The following is a 22,491-nucleotide window of genomic DNA, read 5'->3' on the forward strand; positions in this document are numbered from 1 at the left end:
CTAATGCATTAGAGGCTTTCTCCTTCATTATTGTGTTCACCGTTGACACTGACAAATCTGAATTCTGCGGATACTTTACGCGGTTAATGTTTGACCATTTTCATACATCCTTATTATTTTAATTTTCTGATCCAACTTGATCGCTTTCCTTTTCTTGGTAGATTTATTTGTACCACTGTCACTTATTCTCTTAGTCGGCACCATGACAAAAGTCAAAATTAAATTTTCTGTAAAGAACTTCACAGGGTTAAGATGAAAGCTCACTATCATCACCCCATGCAAGCTCACATTTTACTAAAGAACATTTCTGGAGGTCACTACCATAAAACAATAAAGACAATTTGCAGTTTCTGGTTTACTGGACTTTTCTGTTAGTGCAATTCATTATAAATGTGTAGTAAACTCAATCTTATTGATGGAATTGTGTAGGTTTTTATGTTATTGTTATTTGTTATTTGGTTTTTTTTTTAGGAGCATTAGCAACTAAGGCCATATTGCTCCGGGATATGCGGTGGTTATTCCCTGAATGACCTTTCCGCATCCTCCGTATTTGGTGGTGACGGGCTCGAACCCCGGTCTAATCAAGAAGCGTGTGTTACGCACTGCTGCTCCTTCCCACCTGGCTACGGAGGCGCCCTTTTATGTTATTATGGTGAAATGTGTATCCCTTTCACTGACACCTTCAGTCATAAAAAAAAAAAAAAAATTTCGGGACCTTCTTCATTCCTTTTATTTTAGCTTGTTACTCCATATCTCACTTGTGTAATTTGTGGGTGCAATGACTGTCGTTATTGATTGCTTTTTTTTTTTTTTTTTTTTACTATTTTAAATTTTACAATCCTAAAAAAAAAAAAAATAAATAAAAATAAATAAATTTTCAGTGAAAAAAATTTACATAAGTCAGAGAATTACTGTATCGAAAAATGTTCAGCAACCTACATAAAACATATGGCATTAGATAAAAAACGAAAAAAACTGTACCACACACTACTTGCGTGTCCAATACGATGCTTCACTTTATTTTTTAAAATGTCAATTTTAAATCTAACAGCTTCCCCTTATTTTTTACGATGTTGCATATAGTTTGGTCACCAACATTATAATGGTTCATTAAAGATTTAACAGATGCACAATTTCAAGCTTTTGAATAATTTCAAGTTTTTGCTTAATTAAAAGCACAACTCTTTTGTATTTACCCATCATTTTTGCGATTTCTAAACAAAAAAAAAAATTTTTTTTTTCAACATAGCACACAGAAATAACGAAACAAAATTTGTCTTTTTGTGGTGTGATGGAACACAACAATCGACGTGATGCACTAAAACAAACTAAGCATTCATTGCCCCCCCCCCCTCTTTTTTTTTTTTGTTTGTTTTGAGCAGCAGGTGTGAAGATAGCCAAGGTTGCAAGATAATAGGTACGTTAATTTCCCAATGACAACTTATAACATCGCTTCTTGACGACTTACAAAACATTGTTAATACCTATTATAGTTATTACTTGAATTTTATGATTTCTGGATGGGGATTTTTTTTTTTTTTTTTTTAATTTGGAGTCTTGAAGTGTCCCAGTTAATCCAATCCCAGTAAATCGAGAGCCTGTTGTATATTGGCAAATATTAATACTTAGTAAAACTTTAAAAACATTTGACATGTGGTCGCTGTCTGATAACATCTGACTGAGTGTATAGGGTTCATTCAGAATGGTAAAACGCATATCATTAAAATCTGAACACTTGATTAAAATATGTCTCAGGGATAAAACTGTGTCACGGGACTTGCACATAGCAGGGTCATCAGCCCTCAAACATGATGCAATGCACTAACTTGTTTCATTAGCGAATTTTCTGTAGTTTGAGGCTTTCAGTCCTAAAACCTTTAGTGTCTATACTGTTGCAAGGCATTTGGCATCTCTCATATTGTGGAGTTATACTTCATAACTGGGTAGTCATTTATTGTAACACCAGTGTGCCTACCCACCCACTTGATGAGAGGCCAAACAGCCTTGAAATGGCCATCAGGTCCAATGTTTCCCGGAGTTACTGAGAATAAGTAACAAGTCTTCCCTAATGGGGAAACGTTGCTTATTTGAGGAGTTTGAGTTGTGTGAGTTTGAGGAGTTACTGCCCTCTTAATTTTTCCACAGCATTTCTTCTTCTTCTTCCTCTCGTAGTATCACTTTCCTCTACTTTTTTTGCCTTTCTAGGTCAATTAGGGGCAAATGTTATAATAGAGATATTATCCCAAACATATTCAAAAAGCCTTGAAAAGGTGCCACCCAGACGGCACCTTTTCAAGGCTTTTTTTTTTTATTGTTTAGTGTTATTCTCAGTATCCATCGAGAATAAGTAACATTAGTCTTCACCACTGGCAAATTGTTGCTTATTCGAGGTAGTACAATATCAGGGAAATTCGTTGTGAAGACATTCATAATATGAGATATAACAGAAACAATGCTATTTCACCTACTCCAGTGATTTACTATAAACTAACATGATGCTATGCACTAACTTGTTCAATTATCACTAGGTTGTTTTTGTTTTCTGTTGCCTTGAGTGTGGTACCTCCAAAATGGAAGTTATTCTGGAATTACTTCTAGCCATTTGCAGTACTTTGCATTTATCGATGTTAAACCTCAGATGGCACTTCTCAGCCCATCATCCTAAATTCTCCAGCTGTTGTTGTAGTAGTATACCCTGACTCCTGTCATTAACCACCTGCCAACCTTTGTATCATAAGTAAACTTATACATTAAGCTTGATATGCCTTCATCAATATTGTTAATAAGTATTGAAAACAAAATGGGAAAAGGATGGTTGCAGGATAGATGTGTGAAAATGTTCTGTCAGTTACAGAATAATTGACTGCTGGAACAGTCAATTATGGTGTTATGGAAGTAGGTTGTCTAAATAAACTTAAGGAAGGATTAGATAAATTATTAAATGGAACGGACAGGTGTTTTTTTTTTTTTTTTTTTTTTTTTGCTGATGGTGTATAAGCATGCTTTCATGCATTATTTGCCATTACTAATACTAATAATATTAGTATTAGTAATCTAATTCCAGAATAACTTCCATTTTGGAGGTACCACTAATACTAATATTAATAATATTAGTATTAGTAATCCCCAAGGCCCCAGATGTACAAAATCTGAAAATTAAACCCTTATGCTTCTGGGGGCAAGTATTATGCTACTTTCCAAACTTACCACAGCACTAATTGAGTCTCCTTATCTCTCAACAGTCATCAATGCAATACATGTCAAGAATAATTTAAGAAGCAAAATTCTTTATATATCCAAGTTCAACAGGCTATGCTAATTGAATAGGTTACTACAGAGTGCATTAATATTAATCAACCATTATGGAATAGTTCAGTGATTTATGTAATAAAGCCTTAAAGAGGTTTTTTTTAATCAGGTTCTATCCATCTCAATGCTTTAATCATAATAACACAATCCTACAAAATCTTTCAAGCGAAGCAATTATTTTATATTCATGTCTAACTGGTCCTTAACTCTTGATAGAAGATATTATCCAATTTCTAAATTTCTCTCAATTGTTATTTGAAGAATTTCATAGTGGCAGATCAGCCACTATCAGCATGACATGTTCTCTCTTTGTTATAACAAGCCCTGATCATTTAAAGTTGTTCATTTGAATGAAGACGGCTCTATACAAAGTGATGTTCCAGTTATTTGTGCAAGCATGCTTCTGGTGTTCATATTATTATTATTAATGGCCATATGGTACAAGGAAGCCTGAGGCTTATGCTGCACCATCCAAAAAAAAAAAAAAAATTCCCAAGTTACCCCCTGAGAGAGAGAGAGAGAGAGAGAGAGAGAGAGAGAGAGAGAGAGAGAGAGAGAGAGAGAGAGAGAGAGAGAGAGAGAGAGAGAGAGAGAGAAGTAGAAAGGAATCACCAAGAAAGAGAAGAATGATGATATCCAGCTCAGGACCCTGGGTTTGCCAAGCCCATACTCACCAGATGTGAGCCCCCGGGGTTAAATATATTACTATATACTATACATCATTGTAAATGAAGAGTATAACTTCATTCCATATGCAGCAATGAGCAAACTACTCTAAATAAAAAGCACTGTTCCAATGGAAAAGTATATTGCTATTTTTTTAGAGTGTATGTCAATGCCCATACCCAAGGTTTCTATCCTTTTTTGGGATCTCATAGGTTGTTAGGCAGGCATTGTGAAGACTTGAACTACACAGTAATGAGATACTCTGCCTTACAATTAATATTCAGACACCTCTCTGGTAGTGTCCTACCCAAGCACAGTATGCAAGGCACAACTGTAAATATGGTCATGACTTTCCAGGAGACAGTATTATGATTGCGAATGTAAAGGACTTGTTGGTAAAAAAATTTCTGGATCTAAGATCTCAACGGAGTTAACAGGCTCCCAGTGCAGAATAATAGGGAACCAGGTGAGTAATCGATCTGAACATGACACTTTAACAGCACTGAAGACCTCTAGGTCAATGATTGACAGTTTCAACATCAGTCTACTTCTGATCAGCAAATGGATGTAGACTGATGCTGAAACCATCACAAAACAACCCAGAAAACCTCTGAAGCTGATGGAACATGACAGCAAAGGATCATCCACTCAGAATGCAGGTTGACATTATAGCACAGGCAGGCTCTCAGTGAGATGATTGAGACACATATCAGTACCAGTACAGTGCACAGGATACTGCATGATAATGAGTTACCACAGTTGTGCAGCCGTCCACAAACCACTAATCACCCTGACTAATGACCAACAATGCCCAGCTTGGTGTAAGGCCTGTGATCCTTGGACCATAGACTAATGGACAGCTGTGCTTTCTAGTAGTGAATCATGGTCTCATTGTGACATACCCAGATAAAGCCATTTGCCAGACTGTATTGTCCTGAAAATGAAGTTTAACAGAGGCAGTGTGATGGTCTGGGGTTGTTTTCATGATTTGACCTGGGACCATTGGTTGTTTTGGACAAAACTATGAATGCTAAGGTCTATCTAGATATCCAGGACAATAATGCATTAGCCACATTGTGGAAGCACGTGGACATGAGCGTCAAAACAGTTGGACTGGCCAGGCCAGAGCCATAACGTTGATCCTACAGAGAACCTCTTAAGATAAAATGGATGGTAAGGTGCATGTGAGGAGAAACTTCCCTAAAATGAAAGCTGAATTGGTCTCCACTTTGAAGGCCAAATGGTAGAAAATATTAAAGGGCATTTTTATTTAGGGCAGTGCAATGTCAAGGAAACTTGGGGTGAAGTGTTTGCACAATGAGACAATGCACTAAATAGCAAAACTAGTTTGCACATTGCTATGTACAGAATGGGACAATGTCCTACATGTACAAAATGTTTTATAGCTCTTGTAGGTATGAAGCTTTAATTCTGAACTTACTTGAGTTTCTACATCACACAAAAAGAAGCTTTGGTTAAATTGAGAAAGAGTATGTCATATCCCTATGGATATCTATTACTATATGATTAGTAGTAATAGTAATGGCAAATGATGCAAGAAAGCAAGTTTATTTAGCATCATCCAAAAAAAACCTAAACAGTTTACCCGTCTGTACCCTACAAGAATTTGTCTAGTTCTTCCTTGAATTTATTCAACCCATCCACTTCCACAACAACAGATGGAAGCCTGTTCCAACAATCAACCACCTGCTAGCAGAAGCAAACACAACTATCCTGCAACTATCCTTCAACTTGAATTTATGTGCCCTCATGTGTGTAAGTCTCAACAAGTGGAAGAATGCCATTAACATTCAGCTTACACAATCCATTCAAAGGCTTTAAATAAGATCTCCTCACAGGTGCTAGTCTCAAGACAGAGCAATTTGCAGAACTGAAGCCTTTTTGTAGGAGTACCTTTTTGTTCCCTTCACCAGTCTGGCTGCCTTCTCTGCACCCATTCTAGCAGATCTACATCCTCTCTAAAGTGAGGACTCCAGCCCTGCATACAGTACTCAAGATGCGGCCTAACCATGGCATTATACAAAAGGATAATCACCTCCTTATCCCTGCTTGCAAAGTTTCTGTATATCATTGACAGAACCTCATGAGCTATCCTGGCAGCATGTCTGACTGCATGTGTCTGATTAAGCAAAGAGTGATCAACACAGAAGTAAAGAAGTAGACATGTTTCAGTTGAAATCCACATGATCACAAAATAAGGTTAATGATAACCATATGACTCGCTGTACTGGAGTATAAACAGAACTTTCCTTTTTGTTTCGTTCTCCCCCCCCCCCTCAGTAATGTAATCTTTCCCTATGCTTTTTTTACTGATATTTTATTCTCCATTTCTTAATTGGTAAAATTTGTAAATATATGCCACTACACACTGCACCAACTTTGATTCCTACTAAATGCTCACTGGGCCCAGTGAACTTCTGATATCCACTTTTTCATCAAGTTTATAGGTGAGGATTTTGTTTTCATCATTTCAGACATCTTAACAGCAAAGAAAGTTTCATTTACAGTTGGCTTTTATCATTTTTAGGTGAAAATGACTGAAGATATTAAGCTTAGCAAGGTTGTTGGACAAAATTCATCACCATGACAGTGTAGTCATATCACTATGCACACTATGTAGTCATATCACTATGCACACTATGTAGTCATATCAACCACAAGCAAGCAAGTTTGACTCACTTTTGGATGAAAGAAAACTGCAGTTGGAATTACAGGCTCATATATCACATGGAATTTTTTTAATAAATCGCCCACAGCTAGATATCCACTTATACTACTGGTATAAAGAAATTGCCATGGTGACAACTTAATTATATTGTCCAATGACAAACATGCCTGCCTTCTTTAATTAAAATAGCTCCTGTTGAAGTCAAATTTTTAAAGAATAGTTCAAGTGGAAACAACAGCCTACACTGAGGAACAATAACAGGGTATGCTCTTATGCTGCTGGTAAAAATTTGTGTGTTAAGCATATCACTTTGCCAGTTCCAATCAACACAGCAGGGACTACAAATATATCACAAAACTCAGACATAACACAGTCAGAAGGAGAACCAACTCTGATGGGAGGAATAAAGTATATTGACTTTTGCACATAACAGGCTCCAACTGAAGTTGCAGAGTGACTGGAATTTTTTTAAAAATATCTCAAAGGGATAGTACTGATGAACAAAAGTTAAAAGCTTTTAATTCCTTTGCTGTTGGTAAAAAAAAAAATTACAGGATTCAGTGTATTACTTTGCTATTGCTAATAAGGTGGTTGGCTGCATAAATTTTCCGTGAAACACATGGCATGCAAATGAGCTTTGATGGCAGACAAATCACTTACCTATGATTTGATAGACAAGGTTGTATCAACACAAAAGCAACAATCAAAAACTCTTTTTTAATTTTTTGTTGTATCAACAAAAAAAATTAAAAAAGATAGTCTCTCTCTATTTATTTATTTATATTCAGGTGGATCATACAGAACTAACCTTCATTGTGAGTTGCCCTTCGTCTTTCATCCCTTGCTGTTCTAGCTCCATCCAGCTTTGGACTAAATTGGTGGCTACGTGGGGCTAATGTTCTTTGTCCTGTTTGTAATACATCTTGAGGTGACATCATTACATAAAACTGACCTATATATAAATTATATAATATCCAAGTTAAATTGTATTGGGGAAGGGGGGTCAAACAAATCTTAAACAGCAAAACTGATCTAAAGACAATATTGATTCTTCAAATAAAAATAATTAATTAATGCTGAAAAGGAAAACAGGTAAATAAAAATAATATTCCATTTAAAAGTAAAACAGTCATTTTGAATAATAAAATATTTTTTTTATTTCTTTTGAAGTATCAACTGTCCATTAATTAAAAAAAAAGAAAGAAAAACATATACCCAAGTTGAACTGTAACCATAATACATCTGTTTACTTAATTATTCAATGATACCATAAAGAAAGGCATGTGGAAAGTACTAGAAACTAGCAATGGTACATATAACTAGAAACTAGCAATGGTACATATAACTACAGTGGCAAATATAATAATACAAGAAATGTTTCTACACCTTGCAATTCCTGAGAGAGAGAGAGAGAGAGAGAGAGAGTGCGTGCGCATGTACACACATACTTGCTTTTATATCCTCGGTGGCAACATAGTGGTTTTGTCCTTTCTCACTTGTCTGTAGACATTTGGGTTCTAGTCCTGTTAGAAATTAGAGAAATTCTTGCAGTGCTCCTCAACTGGGGCTGTAGTTAACTGATCTCAGGTGGAGGAGTACAGTTTCCTTACATAAAACTGACCCACATATAAAATATACAATATCCAAGTTAAATTGTATGCGGGGGGGGGGGGGGGGGGGGGGGGCAAACAAATATGACAGGAAGTCGTGTTGATACAGCCAGGGGATATTTCAATAGTACCGCATAATTGTCCAAAAACAAGTAGGTCAATGGCTTCATGGTTTCAGATACCATCACAACCAACAAGTCTGAATTAGCTATAAACCATCAGACACCACTTCTGCCAAACCTCGTGGTCAAGATGATACACTAACAAAAAGCACTGCATCCATATATGTCCATCGGAATAAAACATTGTGCAATGAAAGTCAACACTGCATAATACCTTCTGTCACCATTCCAGAGTACACACACACACACACACACACACACACACACACACACACACACACACACACACTACTCTAAATACTGGTGACTGTGATATTGGGCTGATCAAGGTAAGGCAAAGCTACCCAAAGCTACATAAGGCCTACAGATGCCCAAGACAGCTCAATAGAGATGGCTGATGTATTAACAGATAATCTGCTACCCTCCAGAACCTTCTCTGAGATGTTTTCTTGAATTGCTTTGATCATTATTGTACATATATCTTTGGTATACACATAATGATCAAATTAACCATGAAAGCCTGACTTGAAGTTAAGTAATAGTAATGGAGGCAAGTGATGCAAGAAAGCAATCATGTGGAGCAGCAGCCAAAAGTAAAAAAAAAAAAAAAAAACAATTTCACACATCCATTACCTATAAAGGTTTGTCCACTTCCCGCTTGAATTTATGTAAGCTATCAACTTCCAAGACAGATGGAAGTTTGTTCCAGCAATTAACCACCCGCTGGCTAAAGGCAAATTTCTGCACATTTATTCTACAACTATCTTTCCTCAATTTGAATTTATGGCCCCTCAGGTTCGTAATCTGAGTAAGCAGAAGAATTCCATCAGAATTCAGCATGAGCAACCCATTCAAGGCCTTTTACACCTCAATCAGATCACTTCACAGGTGCCTAGTCTCCAGCAGAACTTAAGCCTTTCTTGGTAAGAGGACCCCTTCGTTCCCCCAGCACCAATCTTGTTGCCCTTCTCTGTACAAGCAACTCTACACCGTTCCTAAAACCAGGCCTCCAGATCTGTATGCAGTACTCAAGGCATGGCCTGACCATTGCCTTATACAATGGGATAATCACCTCCTTTTCCCTACTAGCAAAATTGCTATATATCATTGACAATACCCCATGATCTGCTCTGGCAGCCTGTCTGGATTGCTCTGAAAACTTCATATCTGAGTGCACAATTACTCCCAGGTCTTTTTCATTTTCTACCGCTTAGGGTGGTAGAAAATGAAAAAGACCTGGGAGTAATGGTACGTTTCTCTGGGGTTGCTTCTACCATATACAGTACTTTGCATTTGTCAATGTTAAACTTCAGTTGCCACTTCTCAGCCCATCTGCCCAAATTTTCTAGATCCTGTTGCAGTAACATACTGCCATTACTGTCAATAACAACCCTGCCAACCTTTGTATCATCCGCAGACTTCGACATTATGCCTGATATACCTTCATCAATATCATTGATAAATATACAAAACAACAGCGGGCCCAAGACTGAACCCGGGGACACTCCACTAATAACATTATTCCATGAAGAGCAGCATCCATCGATTACCACCCTCTGTCTTCTCCCACTCAACCGACCTTTTCCATTGTAGCAACTAACCCTTAATATTCCTATACAGGTAGTTCTCGACTTTGAGTTAATTCGTTACTAGCACGCGCTTGTAAAGCGGGAATTAAACCTCACAGACATAACGTTAAAAATAGGGGTTACATTCTCAGCAATGAAATTAGTTTATGTTTAAACAATGATTGATTTATCCAAAGAAATTAAAAAGTAGCCTGCAAAATCAAGCAAATTATAATAATAAAGAAATTATTTATGACTTACAAATTTTAAAGAATGTTTATTCTTCATCATCATCAACTAAATGCACACTTGTTGATCACTTATTATTGCCTTGGCACTCGTTGGTTCGTTGCACAAGGAGTCGTCTTCTTCAGAAATACTTCAAGAGGCATTTGTTTCCAAGATAATCTTCTCTTTTCTTTATAAATTTCAATAGCATTCATAAGCATTTTTTAATGGAACACACAAATTGCACGGAGTAACAAATTTACGAAGCTTAAAAAAAAAAGGAACGAAGAGAAGATTCTGAAAATGTATTTATGTTTTTTATACGATTGAAGATTTCAGTAAAGGGGAAACACATTTCACCATAATGACACAAAAAACCACACAATTACAGCTATCAGTATTTTTGCAAATGCAATAACATCGAGTTTACTACCCATTTATAATTGCTTGCAGTAACAGAAAAGCCCAATAAACTGGAAAGTGCAAATTATTTTTATTGTTTTATGGTCGTGACCTCCAGAAATGTGCTTTCAAAAAATGTCACAAAGGCATTCAAAATTGGTTCTTATAACAGAATATATGATAACGATGAAAGTGTATTCCTTTTTAGTGATTTGAATTGGTAACTAATACGATTTGCACTGTAAAAACGACCTTTTAGAGAGTTATACAGGGTGTCTCAAAAATATTGGTACAAACGTTTAGGGGAGGTAGGTAACATCTAAAGGAATGTGAATCCCATAGGAACCCATAACCAGAAATATTACCATAAGTCGGTAGACGGCGGTGTTCATCAGTTCGCGAGAGGGAAAATTTCTGGTTTACTCATTCAAGCAGAAGTCGCCGCACCAAGAGCATGCGTCGATATACGAACTGTGAGCTGACAGACATGCACCTTGTGTATGGATTAGCAGAGGGCAATGGACGAGAAGTTCAACGAATTTATGGAAAACGCTTCCCAGACAGACATGTATCGGACAACCGTTTGTTTGAGCATGTGCATCAAAATTTGTGCGATTATGGGTCATTTAGAGGTAACAGGAGTAGGGCGGGCAGACCACGCTCAACGCGAGCTCCCACCATGGAAGAAAGTGTGTTGAATGCTATTCAGAATAATCCTACTACCAGCACACGTGCCGTTGCCTCTGCCTTAGGAGTGTCTCATTGCAGTGTACAGTGTCTGGCACGACGATTCCTTACACCTCTTTCATCTCCAAAGGGGTCAGCTACTGCTCCACCAAGACCATCCTGCACGTGTGGCCTTTGCGCAGTGGTTTCTCCAAGAAAGTGTTCAAGACTTGAATTTTCCAGCCTATGTTTTGTTCATGGATGAGGCTTATTTCACTCGGGAAGACTTATTCAATCAGCACAATGCTCATGTGTGGGCTCACGACAACCCACACGGTGTGCGCCCCTATGCGGCACAACATCGCTTCACAATAAATGTGTGGGCAGGTATGGTCGGTGACTGCTTAGTCGGCCCATACCTGTTACCATCCCACATGAACTCTGCTAAATATCAGATCTTTCTTGAACAAGTTCTACCAGAGTTACTTGACGATGTTCCAGCAAATGTGAGATGCAACATTTGATTTCAACATGATGTGACGCCTGCCCATTACAGACAGTGTGTTTGTGACCATTTGAATAGGCGTTTTGAGCGTCGATGGATTGGCCGTGGTGGACCCATTGCCTGGCCCCCACGCTCACCTGATTTATCGAGCCTTGATTTCTTTCTGTGGGGGGGGGGCACTCAAATCTATCGTGTATGAATCGCCTGTGGAGACGGAAATGGATCTCGTGGTGTGACTAGTCTGCGCTGCTGCTACTGTGAAAGAAACTCCAGGTGTGTTCGACCATGTCCGCCAATCCATGCTGCGTCTGTGTCACGTATGCATCGCGTCTCATGGTGGAAGCTTCGAGCATCTGTTGTAACATCATGAAATGCATCCATCTCGTACTCCATTGTTAATATTATGTCAAATAAATGTTTGCCACTAATTACTGTCTTGTGTCATTTCTGCTTTTTGTGCCTCTGCTACTACTTTACCGTGACGTTTCCGGTTATGGGTTCCTATGCGATTCACATTCCTTTAGATGTTATAGGTGGTAGATGACTTTCATCAACCGGTGAAATACCACCACTTTGCTTATTGGAGGCTTGAAGTGGTGAAACCCATGTTTAGTCTCTAGAGCAAAGTTTCCGGCATCCCCCTCCCCCCATACTTCTCCTTCAACCCATGCATTGTACTAAGTACTATAGGTTTTGATACCTTTCATGTTTGGGATTTTCATAAAAAAAAAAAAAAAAAAACCTACCTCCCCTAAAAGTTCGTACCAATATTTTTGAGACACCCTCTATAGAGAAAATTTCAACTTCTGAGGTCGTGGAACCCAATTACCAAAAGACAATGTGTTACTGAGTTCACATTACGATATTTTCACGATACGATGGTGTCTCTGGAACGGATTAATATCGTAAGGCTGGGTACACTGTATTGTATAGCTAAGCACGCGGTTTGAAATGCGGTATTTATGAATGTTTAATATTCATTTTTTTGCAATTAATGTTCATATTTTAAATTTTGTTGATACTTGATACTTTGAAAAAAAAAAAAAAAAAAACTCGTAAACCCAGTAACTCGTAAAGCGAGAACTACCTGTACATCATTGACAATACCCCATGACCTGCTCTGGCAGCCTGTCTGGATTGCTCCAAAAACTTCATATCTGAGTGCACAATTACTCCCAGGTCTTTTTCATTTTCTACCACCCTAAGTATAATACCACACAGTTGGTACGTTTCTCTGGGGTTACTTCTACCATATGCAGTACTTTGCATTTGTTAATGTTAAACTTCAGTTGCCACTTCTCAGCCCATCTGCCCAAATTTTTAGATTCTGTTGCAGTAGCACACTGCCATTACTGTGATTAACAACCCTGCCAATCTATGTATCATCTGCAAACTTCGACATTAAGCCTTATGTACCTTCATCAATATCATTGGTAAATATACAAAACAACAGTGGGCCCAACACTGAACCCTGGGAAACTCCACTAATAGCATTATTCCATGAAGAGCAGTGTCCGTTGATTACCACCGTCTGTCTTCTTCCACTCAACCATCCTTTTATCCATTGTAGAAACTAACCCTTAATACAATACTGCTCCAATTTGTACAGTAGTTTTCCATGCACATCAGTGTAAAAATCCTTCCTAAAATCCAAGTATTGTATATTATATCAAAATTATTTTTTGCATCCAGTTCCTTTGTGACCACATTGTAGTAGCCAATCAATTTAATCAGACAAGACTTTCCCTTAACAAACCCATGCTGTGTCTGAATAATTACTGCAGATTTGTCTAGTTGACCTTACAATGCATCTTCAGCAACTCCATTATTTTCCTCAGAACAGAACTAAGAGGTCTGTACTTACTCGTGTCACCCTAAGATCCCCCTTTGTGAATTGGGGATACATTTGCACATCTCCAATCCAAGGGTACTTCCTCTGAGTTCAAGGATGATCTCATAATTATGGCTAAGGTTTGCTTACTTCCTTTCCTGCCTCCTTTAATATAACTAGATATAACCCACCCACCCCAGGTGCTTTTCTTATGTTTAGCTTCAACAATATCTCATCCACTTTGCTCTCAGTTATTACAGTTTGATAATTCCCCCCTTAATAACTCCTCAAGTGTGACTGTAGATGCAAAATACAGGTAGTTCTCGACTTTATTGATAAATATACAAAACAACAGTGGGCCCAAGACTGAACGAACGTTAATTCATTCCTAGCATGCACTCATAAAGCAGGAATAAATTACCCATAGACATAAGGTTAAAAATAGGGGTTACGTTCTCAATGATGAAAGTAGTTACCCCTCAACTTCCGCAGCGGCTTGCTTATCAGCTGGAGAGTTAATTCTGGCAACGATGCTTGAAAGGTTAAACCTTGCTGACATTATGCCTTTCACCTTTCTCTTTTTGTAATTTTATAATTTTGAAATTTTTGTAATTTTGTACACTTTTGTAATTTTTCCTGCGCATGAGATAAAAAAATTGAATAAATAATTCTATTTACACATTTGCCAAACATTTCTTTTTTGCTTCAATCAAATTCAGCACGCACAGTTGCAAGTGCTGTATAAGCATTTAGGGAAATTCCAACTTACATAAATAACATGGCTCGTTATACTCTGATTTAGGATATAATGTGGGAAGAAAAAAATGGCATACCCAGAAAAAATTGTACTTAATATCAACAATATGATGCATGGAAAGGCAAGGGTTTTGCTTAACCAGCCAAAAATAAATAAATGCAATGAATAAATACACATAAAAAATAAAATAAAACAAATAAAGAAATAAATAAAACAAAAATAACTACGTATGTATTTCCTTCCTTGTGGGTACCTGTCCAGATGATCTATGAATTTCTCCAAGCCATCAGCTAAAACTATAGGTGACTTATTCCAGTAATTAATTATGACTAACTTGCTAAAAGAAGTTTTCCATACATGTTCAATCCAGTCTAGATCTGTTCCCCTTGAATTTATGGCACCTAGTTCTGTAATCATTTCTAACAGTGAAAAAATTTTCCCTTCTTTCATTTTTATATCCCCTCTCAGAGCATTACAGAACTCAATCAGTTCTCTCTAAGTTACCTTAATAAAATAGATTGTGGCCTTAAAGTTGGCCTTATACGTTCAAGAATGATACAGTAGACTCTCGATTTTCCGGGATAGATGGCAAAATAAAAATCCGGGATAATTGATTTCCTGGTTAATCCAAAAATACAGTAAGTCCCCGACATACGTTCCAAAAATTCTTACGCAAGTCAAGTTTTACGTAACTCGGGAATGACTAATAAAATATTGCTCCTATATCCGTGATATGCCAAAATTACAAAAATACAGAATATCCTCAGAAGAATGAAGGAAAATACAGCCAGTCCTCGTATAACACATGTTTACACTACACGAATTCGATCATACACGATTTATAAATAGGGGAACGATATCGTAAATAACATGAACCGAATTCGCTTATGCACGATTCACCTTTGTGTTTACAAGAAATGGCAGTCGAACATGGAATCACCCCAACAGAACGCAACACAATAGGAATGAAGAGAAGATTCTGAAAATGTATTTGTTTTTCATATCAGTGAAGGGGAAACACATTTCACCATAACGTAAAAACCCACACAATTCCAGCTATCGATATTATCACAAATGCAATTAGATCGAGTTTACTACCGGTTTATAATAGATTCCACTAGCAGAAACGCAACTGGAAATTGGTTTTATTGTTTTATGGTAGTAACCTCCAGAAATGTGCTTTAGTAAAATGTGAGCTAGTGAGGTGTTAATAGTGTGTCTCTGCCTTTACGGTGTTGTTTATTCAGTTGCTACATGCGCGCAGATTTATTTATGTGTATCAAGTGTGCCTCCTCATTTTGTAATTGTGCTTTATTCCCTAAAAATGAGTAAAATTCTTAAAAGGTATGAAGAGGAAGCATTCTGGTGAAGACACTACAGATTCAGAGAGAAAAAGAAAAGCAGACTGGGTCAAAAATTCTTACCCAGGAAAATTTGTAGCAGCCTCATAGTAGCATTTATGGCCAAAATCACATACACCGGCCTCCGGCAAGGTTTATGGCCAGTCCGCCTTTGTCGATAGAGAAAAAAATATGAAATTGTGAAATGCTTTGAGCAAAATGAATGAACATATGAAATTGCACATGCTATAAGCCTAAATGAGGCAACGCCAAGAAATAGAAATAATGCAGAGAAAATGAAAATAACTTTCATAGCAGGAACAACTCAAAGTGTGTGTGTTTTTTTTTTTTTTTTTTTTTTTCGGCTGATGTTATATAAGCTTTCTACCTTGCATCATGTGTCTTTGCTAATGCTAAAAGTTCATTAGATCAAGACACAAAGAATTGGAAGAGCTGGAACAGCTGTCATTGGACAGAAAATCAAACAAAGAACAAGTTTGTTTACGATAGAAACAAAAGCATTATCAACAGTTTTTATGTAATAGTCGTAATAAAATATGTAAGTATTTTATTACGATTATTTATTTGTGTTTGGTAATGTTTTGGTTACAAATGTGTGTTCAATCTTGGGTGGTCGGCACCTAACCCTATTTTTCCCATAGGGCCTGTTGTTTATATTGCACGAGGGTTTCTAGGAACACAACTATCGTGCTATACGAGGACTGATTGTAGTTATATATTTTTAATTAGTTCAATTAAAAACTATCTGGGGACAGTGGCCAAGTTGCTGGAGTTATACATAAGAAAAGAAAACATTAAAGGAAGAAACTGTACAGTAAAAACTGACATGTATTTGGAGTCTTGATCATAACTGACTCCATTGGTGCCAATCGCTTCACCGCTTCTCGTATTCTGTCTTTCTCCTTTATTATTGTTCACTGTTGACACTGAAATCTAAATTCCGCGCAATACTTGTTCATGTTTGACCATTTTCAAACATCCTTATTTTAATTTTCTGATCCGAATTGATCACTTTCCTTCCCCCCCCCCCCCCCTTGATAGATTTACTAGTACCGCTGTCAATTATTCTCTCAGTCGGCACCATAATAACGGTCAAAATGAAATTTTCTCTAAAGAACTTCACAGAGTTAAGGCAAAAACTCACTATTATCACCCCATGCAAGCTCCCATTTTACAAAAGCACATTTCTGGAGGTCACTGCCATAAAACAAAAACAATTTGCAATTTCCGGGTTATTGGGCTTTTCTGTTAGTGCATCTAATTATAAAAGGGTAGTAAACTCGATCATATTGCATTTGCGATAATATCGATAACTGGAATTCTGTGGAATTTTACGTTATTATGGTGAAATGTGTGTCCCCTTCACTGAAATCTTCAGTCATAAAAAACCTTTAAGAATCTTCTCTTCATTCCTATTTTTAAGCTTGCTACTCCGTATCCCGCTTGTGGAATTTGTGCGTGCCGTGATCGTCATTATTGATTGCTTATTATTATTCTGTTTTAAATTTTACAATACTAAAAAAGAAAAAAAAAATTGAATGAAAAAATTAACGTTAAGTTCGAAGTTATGTAAGTCGGGGACTTACTACTTCAAAGTTTTGAATAATTAAGTTTTTGTTTAATTTAAAGGGCAACTCGTTTGCATTTACCCATCATTTTCGTGATTTCTAAACAAAAAAAATTTTTTTCGTTATCCCTCAACATAACGAAACAATTTTTCTCTTTGTGGTGCAACGAAACAACAATCAAAGCAATGCACTAAAACAAACTAAACATTTGTTGTTTTTTTTGAGCGTCGGGTGTGAAGGCAGTGGGGGGTTGCAAAATAATCTCCCAATTTATAACGCCCTACTTTTCGCTTATTTACGACTTGCAAAACATCTCTTTATACCTATTCTAGTTATTACTTGAATTTTCTAATTTCTGGTTGTTTTTTGTTTTTTTTTTTTATTTGGAGTCTTGAAGTGTTCCAGTTAATCCACTTCCTGGTTAAAACAATCCCGGTAAATCTAGAGTCTGCTGTATCAGTTTTGTTCAATCAGTTTTGTAATTTGTAATTAACACAGTCGTGTCAGTTCTACCAGTTGGCAAGTTCTCAAAGATGCAAGCAATTTTGTCAGCTGATCATATATATATGTATACATTGAGTGTTCAGAAATTATGACCACCTAATTAATACTGTGTTGGGCCACTATTTGCATGAACAACAGTTGCCATTTGTCTAGGCACTGACTCCACTAGATGTCTGATGACATCTGTAGAGATCTGCAGCCAAACTGCCTGCGAAGCTTTCCACAATGTGGGAATAGATGATGGTTGTGTGTCCATATGCCTCACTTCCCATTCCATAACACATGTGTTCAAATGGATTGAGGTCAGGCAAATCTGGAAGCCAATCAAGATTAGTAATATCTTCGTGTTCCTTGAACCACTTGTGCACACAGTGCAGGCCTAATGGTATGGTGCATTATAGTCTTGGAAGATCCTGTTTCTGTCCAGGAAAAAATACAGCATGGCAAGGTGAACTGGTCTCTTAGGACTTGCCAGTATAACTCACGAGTGAAATGGTAAACACACGCTTAGGATCTCAGTTCTTGCCTGAAAAACATGCCCCACATTAACCACTGCATCTGCACAATGGGTCCGTGGACATGTTTCTTACGCCACAAACGAAGGCATCTGTCAGTGCATTACACCAGGTAATTGGATTCATTGGACCAGCACAGTCGTTTCCAATCCTCCAGTGTCCAACCAGCGTGGAACCCCATACATCTGAGTGTGTAATGCATCATCATTTGGGATATCATTCTTGCATTCCCCATATTGTCTTGCAATGTCAACGGTTGCATGGTGACCTGCCATTGAGCCTGTACATCATATTTTGTTTAATACAAACATACACCTTGTGTAATTCTTTACAGTTCTGTTGGCTGGAGGTGATTTTGCCTGTTCGAAACCATTTTTTCCTTTGTACCTTAATCACAGTGGGTAGTGAGCAACCAGCAAGACATGCTGCTTCTGATATTATAGTACCCAACACACAAAAACTCTCACAATCATGCCATTCCAAAACTCTGTGATATCTTTACTACATCCCACAACTGCTACTTTATCACTTGCTTGCATGACCCAGTGCAAATTACAACTGCTCTAGCCAGAGATGGCCCCAAAATTTGCAAGGCCCTATTCAAGAATTAATTGCAGGGGCCCTGGGGTCCTGTGCAAAACTTACGCATGGTGTTATTTTAATAGTGATTTTTTTTTCAAATTTTACAGTAACTAAGACATAATTAAATAATTTTATATATTATACTGAACAAAAATTTTAAATACAAATAATATTTAATACATTAACCAACAATATTGTTTTGACCAATTGAGCAGAGGGCCCTGTTCGAAGGAACCAGTTGAACATGCTTCTGGCCGGCACTGGCTCTAGCGTACGAAGCTGTCTGATTTTCTATATTGCAAGCTATGTGGTATAGTCCATTACAGATGGGGTGGTCATAATTCAGTGAATCACTAAGTGTATGTACCTTTGTTACAGCAATTCCTAAGGATTGTTTCAAATCTGCCTCAAGTTTGTGATGAGCTAGAGCATCTCTGCAAAGCCAGCCATATATATCGTGTTGGTTTGTGTGCATAGTGATGTGTTGTGTTATATAACTGGTATCTTAGCAATCACCCAGCAAAATTCACCTAGAAATCTGCTGGCTGGCTTGTCTTTGGCAAGAGGTGTACCATCTCCTACAGTGTGAGTGCTCGGCAAAGGAAAGAAAAAGGGAAGGATACACAGGTATACAAAAAAAAATAATAATAATAAATGAAAATAAAAAATAAAATAATATAATAAACAGAATTTTAAAAAATGTATAAAAATAAAATAAAAAAACAAACATTTGAACAAGATGCAATATGAAAGGAAGGAAGGACTTGGATAAGGAAAGATATATCAGGGGTAGAAATTGCATATAATTCCTTTTTGGAATGGGGTAAGGTACAGTGTCAGGGGATAATACAGCAACTCCTATCACAGAAGGATCATAGGGTAAACAATAGAGCAAGCAATACACTCCACACATGCTTTTTGACAGCATTACATGGCCTGTTTAAATTTTAGCCTCATACAGCCACTGCTGCGCAGGTATAAAAAAGTGTAATACTTCTTGCTGTAGGCCAAGAACTGTATATGCTGTCCGGATTGCTGACTCAAGCTCATCTACACCAATGGCGCTGTGCCATGTCCAGGAAAGGCTATAACCAACCTAGATGGCCACAGCTCAGACAAAGTACATGTTCTGTCCAACCTCAACCACGACTGGAGTGGCAGTCAGGAGTGGTCTGACACAAGCAGGAGGTATTACCAGGTTAAAATTTTACAAGATAAAAGTAACAATTCTTAAAATCCAATTCAAATGGTTTACAACTGTTAACACCAGTCATTCGGTGAAGGCCACCAGCCATTTCCATTACAACTATGATGGGGATGGGGGATTCCTTACATTCCAATCCACAGATCTGTTCTTTGCTGCACGCACCCAAGAAACCTGTTTCCTTCTTTTCTAATTGTACCATAAAGTTACTTAACATCAATTGGAATGGGCAGCAGCCTGGAAAGCAAGGTGCTCAGGATTTCAAGGACTGCTGGGAGTCATCATGGAACAAGTAAATACATCAGCTGTATTAGGGTATCTAACAGTAAGGACAGGTGCAAATACACTTGTACACCAATGCTAGGGACATAGTAAATAAATTTGACGAATTTGAAGTGGTGGTCACGACATCAAATGCAGATATTTTTGGTATATCAGAGACATAGTATCCCACAGACATAAGGGATGCAGAATTTGAACATAGGGAGTACAACGTGTACAGAGAGGACAAACATGACGGAAGTGGGAGGAGTTATGCTCTAAGTTAAGAAAGAAAATTAAAGCCTATGCATCCAGTTGACATGGGTGGCCATTGCAATACTGAATCAGTTTCAGTGAATAGTTTCAGTGTGACATAAGAACTGGGAAAGCATAAAATGAGAGGAGAGTGTTATAGGCATAATGACTCTGATGAGTACAACAAACAACTGAACAGAGAAATAGAGTGGACAAGTAAATCAGAATGTCTTATAATGGGAGATTTTAACTTTCCAGATATTGACTGGAACTTGTTGGATGGTCACTTGTATACTAGTAAGACTTTTGTGGATTTTTTGGGAGACTATTTTCTACATAAACATGTTAGAGAGGCAACAAAATGGAATAATACTTTTGATCTGATTATCAGCAGTGATTATTATTCATGCATTAAAAATCTGCAGATAAAAGAACAACTAGGTGCCTGTGATTACAGCATATTGATTTGGGATTTACTTAAAGATTTAACTACCATCATGTGTAAATGGAAGGGTTTTTGCTTTCGTAAAGGTGACTACAGTGGTCTGAGACATTTTTTAAATTGTATATAGTGGTGCCAATTGATGATGTTTCTAAATTCACCAGTCAATTCTAAATGAGAAGCATTCAAGAAATTAATCATGGAAGCTACAAAGATTTTTATACCAACTAAGAAATACTGTTCAAGGTTTATGCTTAAATGGAAGTCAAATGAACTAATGAGACTTGTGGCAGATAAGAAAAATGCATGGGATGCATATAAATTATCAAGCAACACAGAAGCCTATAATTTTGTGCCTTGATTTACAGACTGTGATTACATCAGTCTGTAAATCAAAGACTGTGATGTAATCACAGTCTGTAATCAGGTCACAAAAGAAGTTGGGCAAGCTGAAGCAGATTACGAGAAATCTTTGACAAAAGATTCAAAGATTTCTTTACTTATGTAAACTGTAGAAGGAAGGGAGATAAATCAAGTTGGTACACTTGATATCAATGGGTCAACTGTTGATCCTGCTCAGTTCACTGACAAACTGAATGAGTATTTCGCAACTACATTCACATGAGGAATTCTTTACAGAAGTGGAGGCCAGAAGACTCTAACAGGAGTTAATAATTTTGAAATAAGTGAAAAGATAGTTGTAGAATAGATTTGCAGAAATTTGTCTTTAGCCAGCGGGTAGTTGATTGGCGGAACAGACTTCCATCTTTTTTTGTGGAAGCTAATAGCCTAAATAAATTTAAGGCTGAGCTCGACAGGCATTTGGAATGAATGAATGGGAGGGTTTTTTTTCTTCTTTTTCTGGCTGATGCCGCATAAGCTTGCTTTCTTACATCGTATGCCTCTACCAATGCTAATGCTGAAAGGAGAAGAGAAATAGTTGAAGTTAAACTTAAGAAAGGCACATAAGGTGGAGAGGGTCTGTCCAGTTATATTAAAGGAGGCAGCGAGGAAGAAAGCAAACCCTTAGCCATAATTATGAGAGTTTCCTTGGACTAGGGGGAAGTCCCCCACAGACTGGAAATGTGCAAATGTATTCCCAATTCAAAAAGGGGGATTAAAGGGTGACATGAGTAATAATTACAAACCTGTTAGTTTAACTGCTGTTCCATGGAAAATAATGGAATCACTGATTAAAGAAGCCATGCAGGATCATCCATACAAGACACTGCAGTCATACTTGCATGGTTTTTTAAGAGGAAATCTTGTTTCACCAATTTGATTAGATACTATAATGTGGTTACAAAGGAACTGGATGCAAAAAATAATTTTAATATCATATACATGGATTTTAGGAAAGATTTTTATACTATTGCACATAAAAGATTGCTGTACAAGCTGGAACAGTGTGACATTAAGGGATAAAGGGATTGTTGAATGAGAGAA

General features: G+C 37.3%; 1 protein-coding gene across 7 annotated transcripts in view; it reads right to left on the reverse strand.

Annotated features, from left to right (window-relative positions):
* The window catches only part of LOC150076140 (upstream stimulatory factor 2-like), a 340,777-nt gene that overhangs the window by 92,751 nt on the left and 225,535 nt on the right, over positions 1 to 22,491 (reverse strand). For all 7 annotated transcript variants that reach the window (XM_090387170.1, XM_090387166.1, XM_090387165.1 and 4 more), the window contains one exon: positions 7,473 to 7,616. In XM_090387170.1, the coding sequence (XP_090243296.1) occupies positions 7,473 to 7,616 (144 nt within the window). The remainder of the gene's footprint in view (positions 1 to 7,472; positions 7,617 to 22,491) is intronic.

This window comes from Mastigoproctus giganteus, chromosome 13 (genome assembly GCF_048544385.1).
Source record: "Mastigoproctus giganteus isolate SK-2022 chromosome 13, ASM4854438v1, whole genome shotgun sequence".
NCBI classification, from domain to species: Eukaryota; Metazoa; Arthropoda; class Arachnida; order Uropygi; family Thelyphonidae; genus Mastigoproctus; species Mastigoproctus giganteus.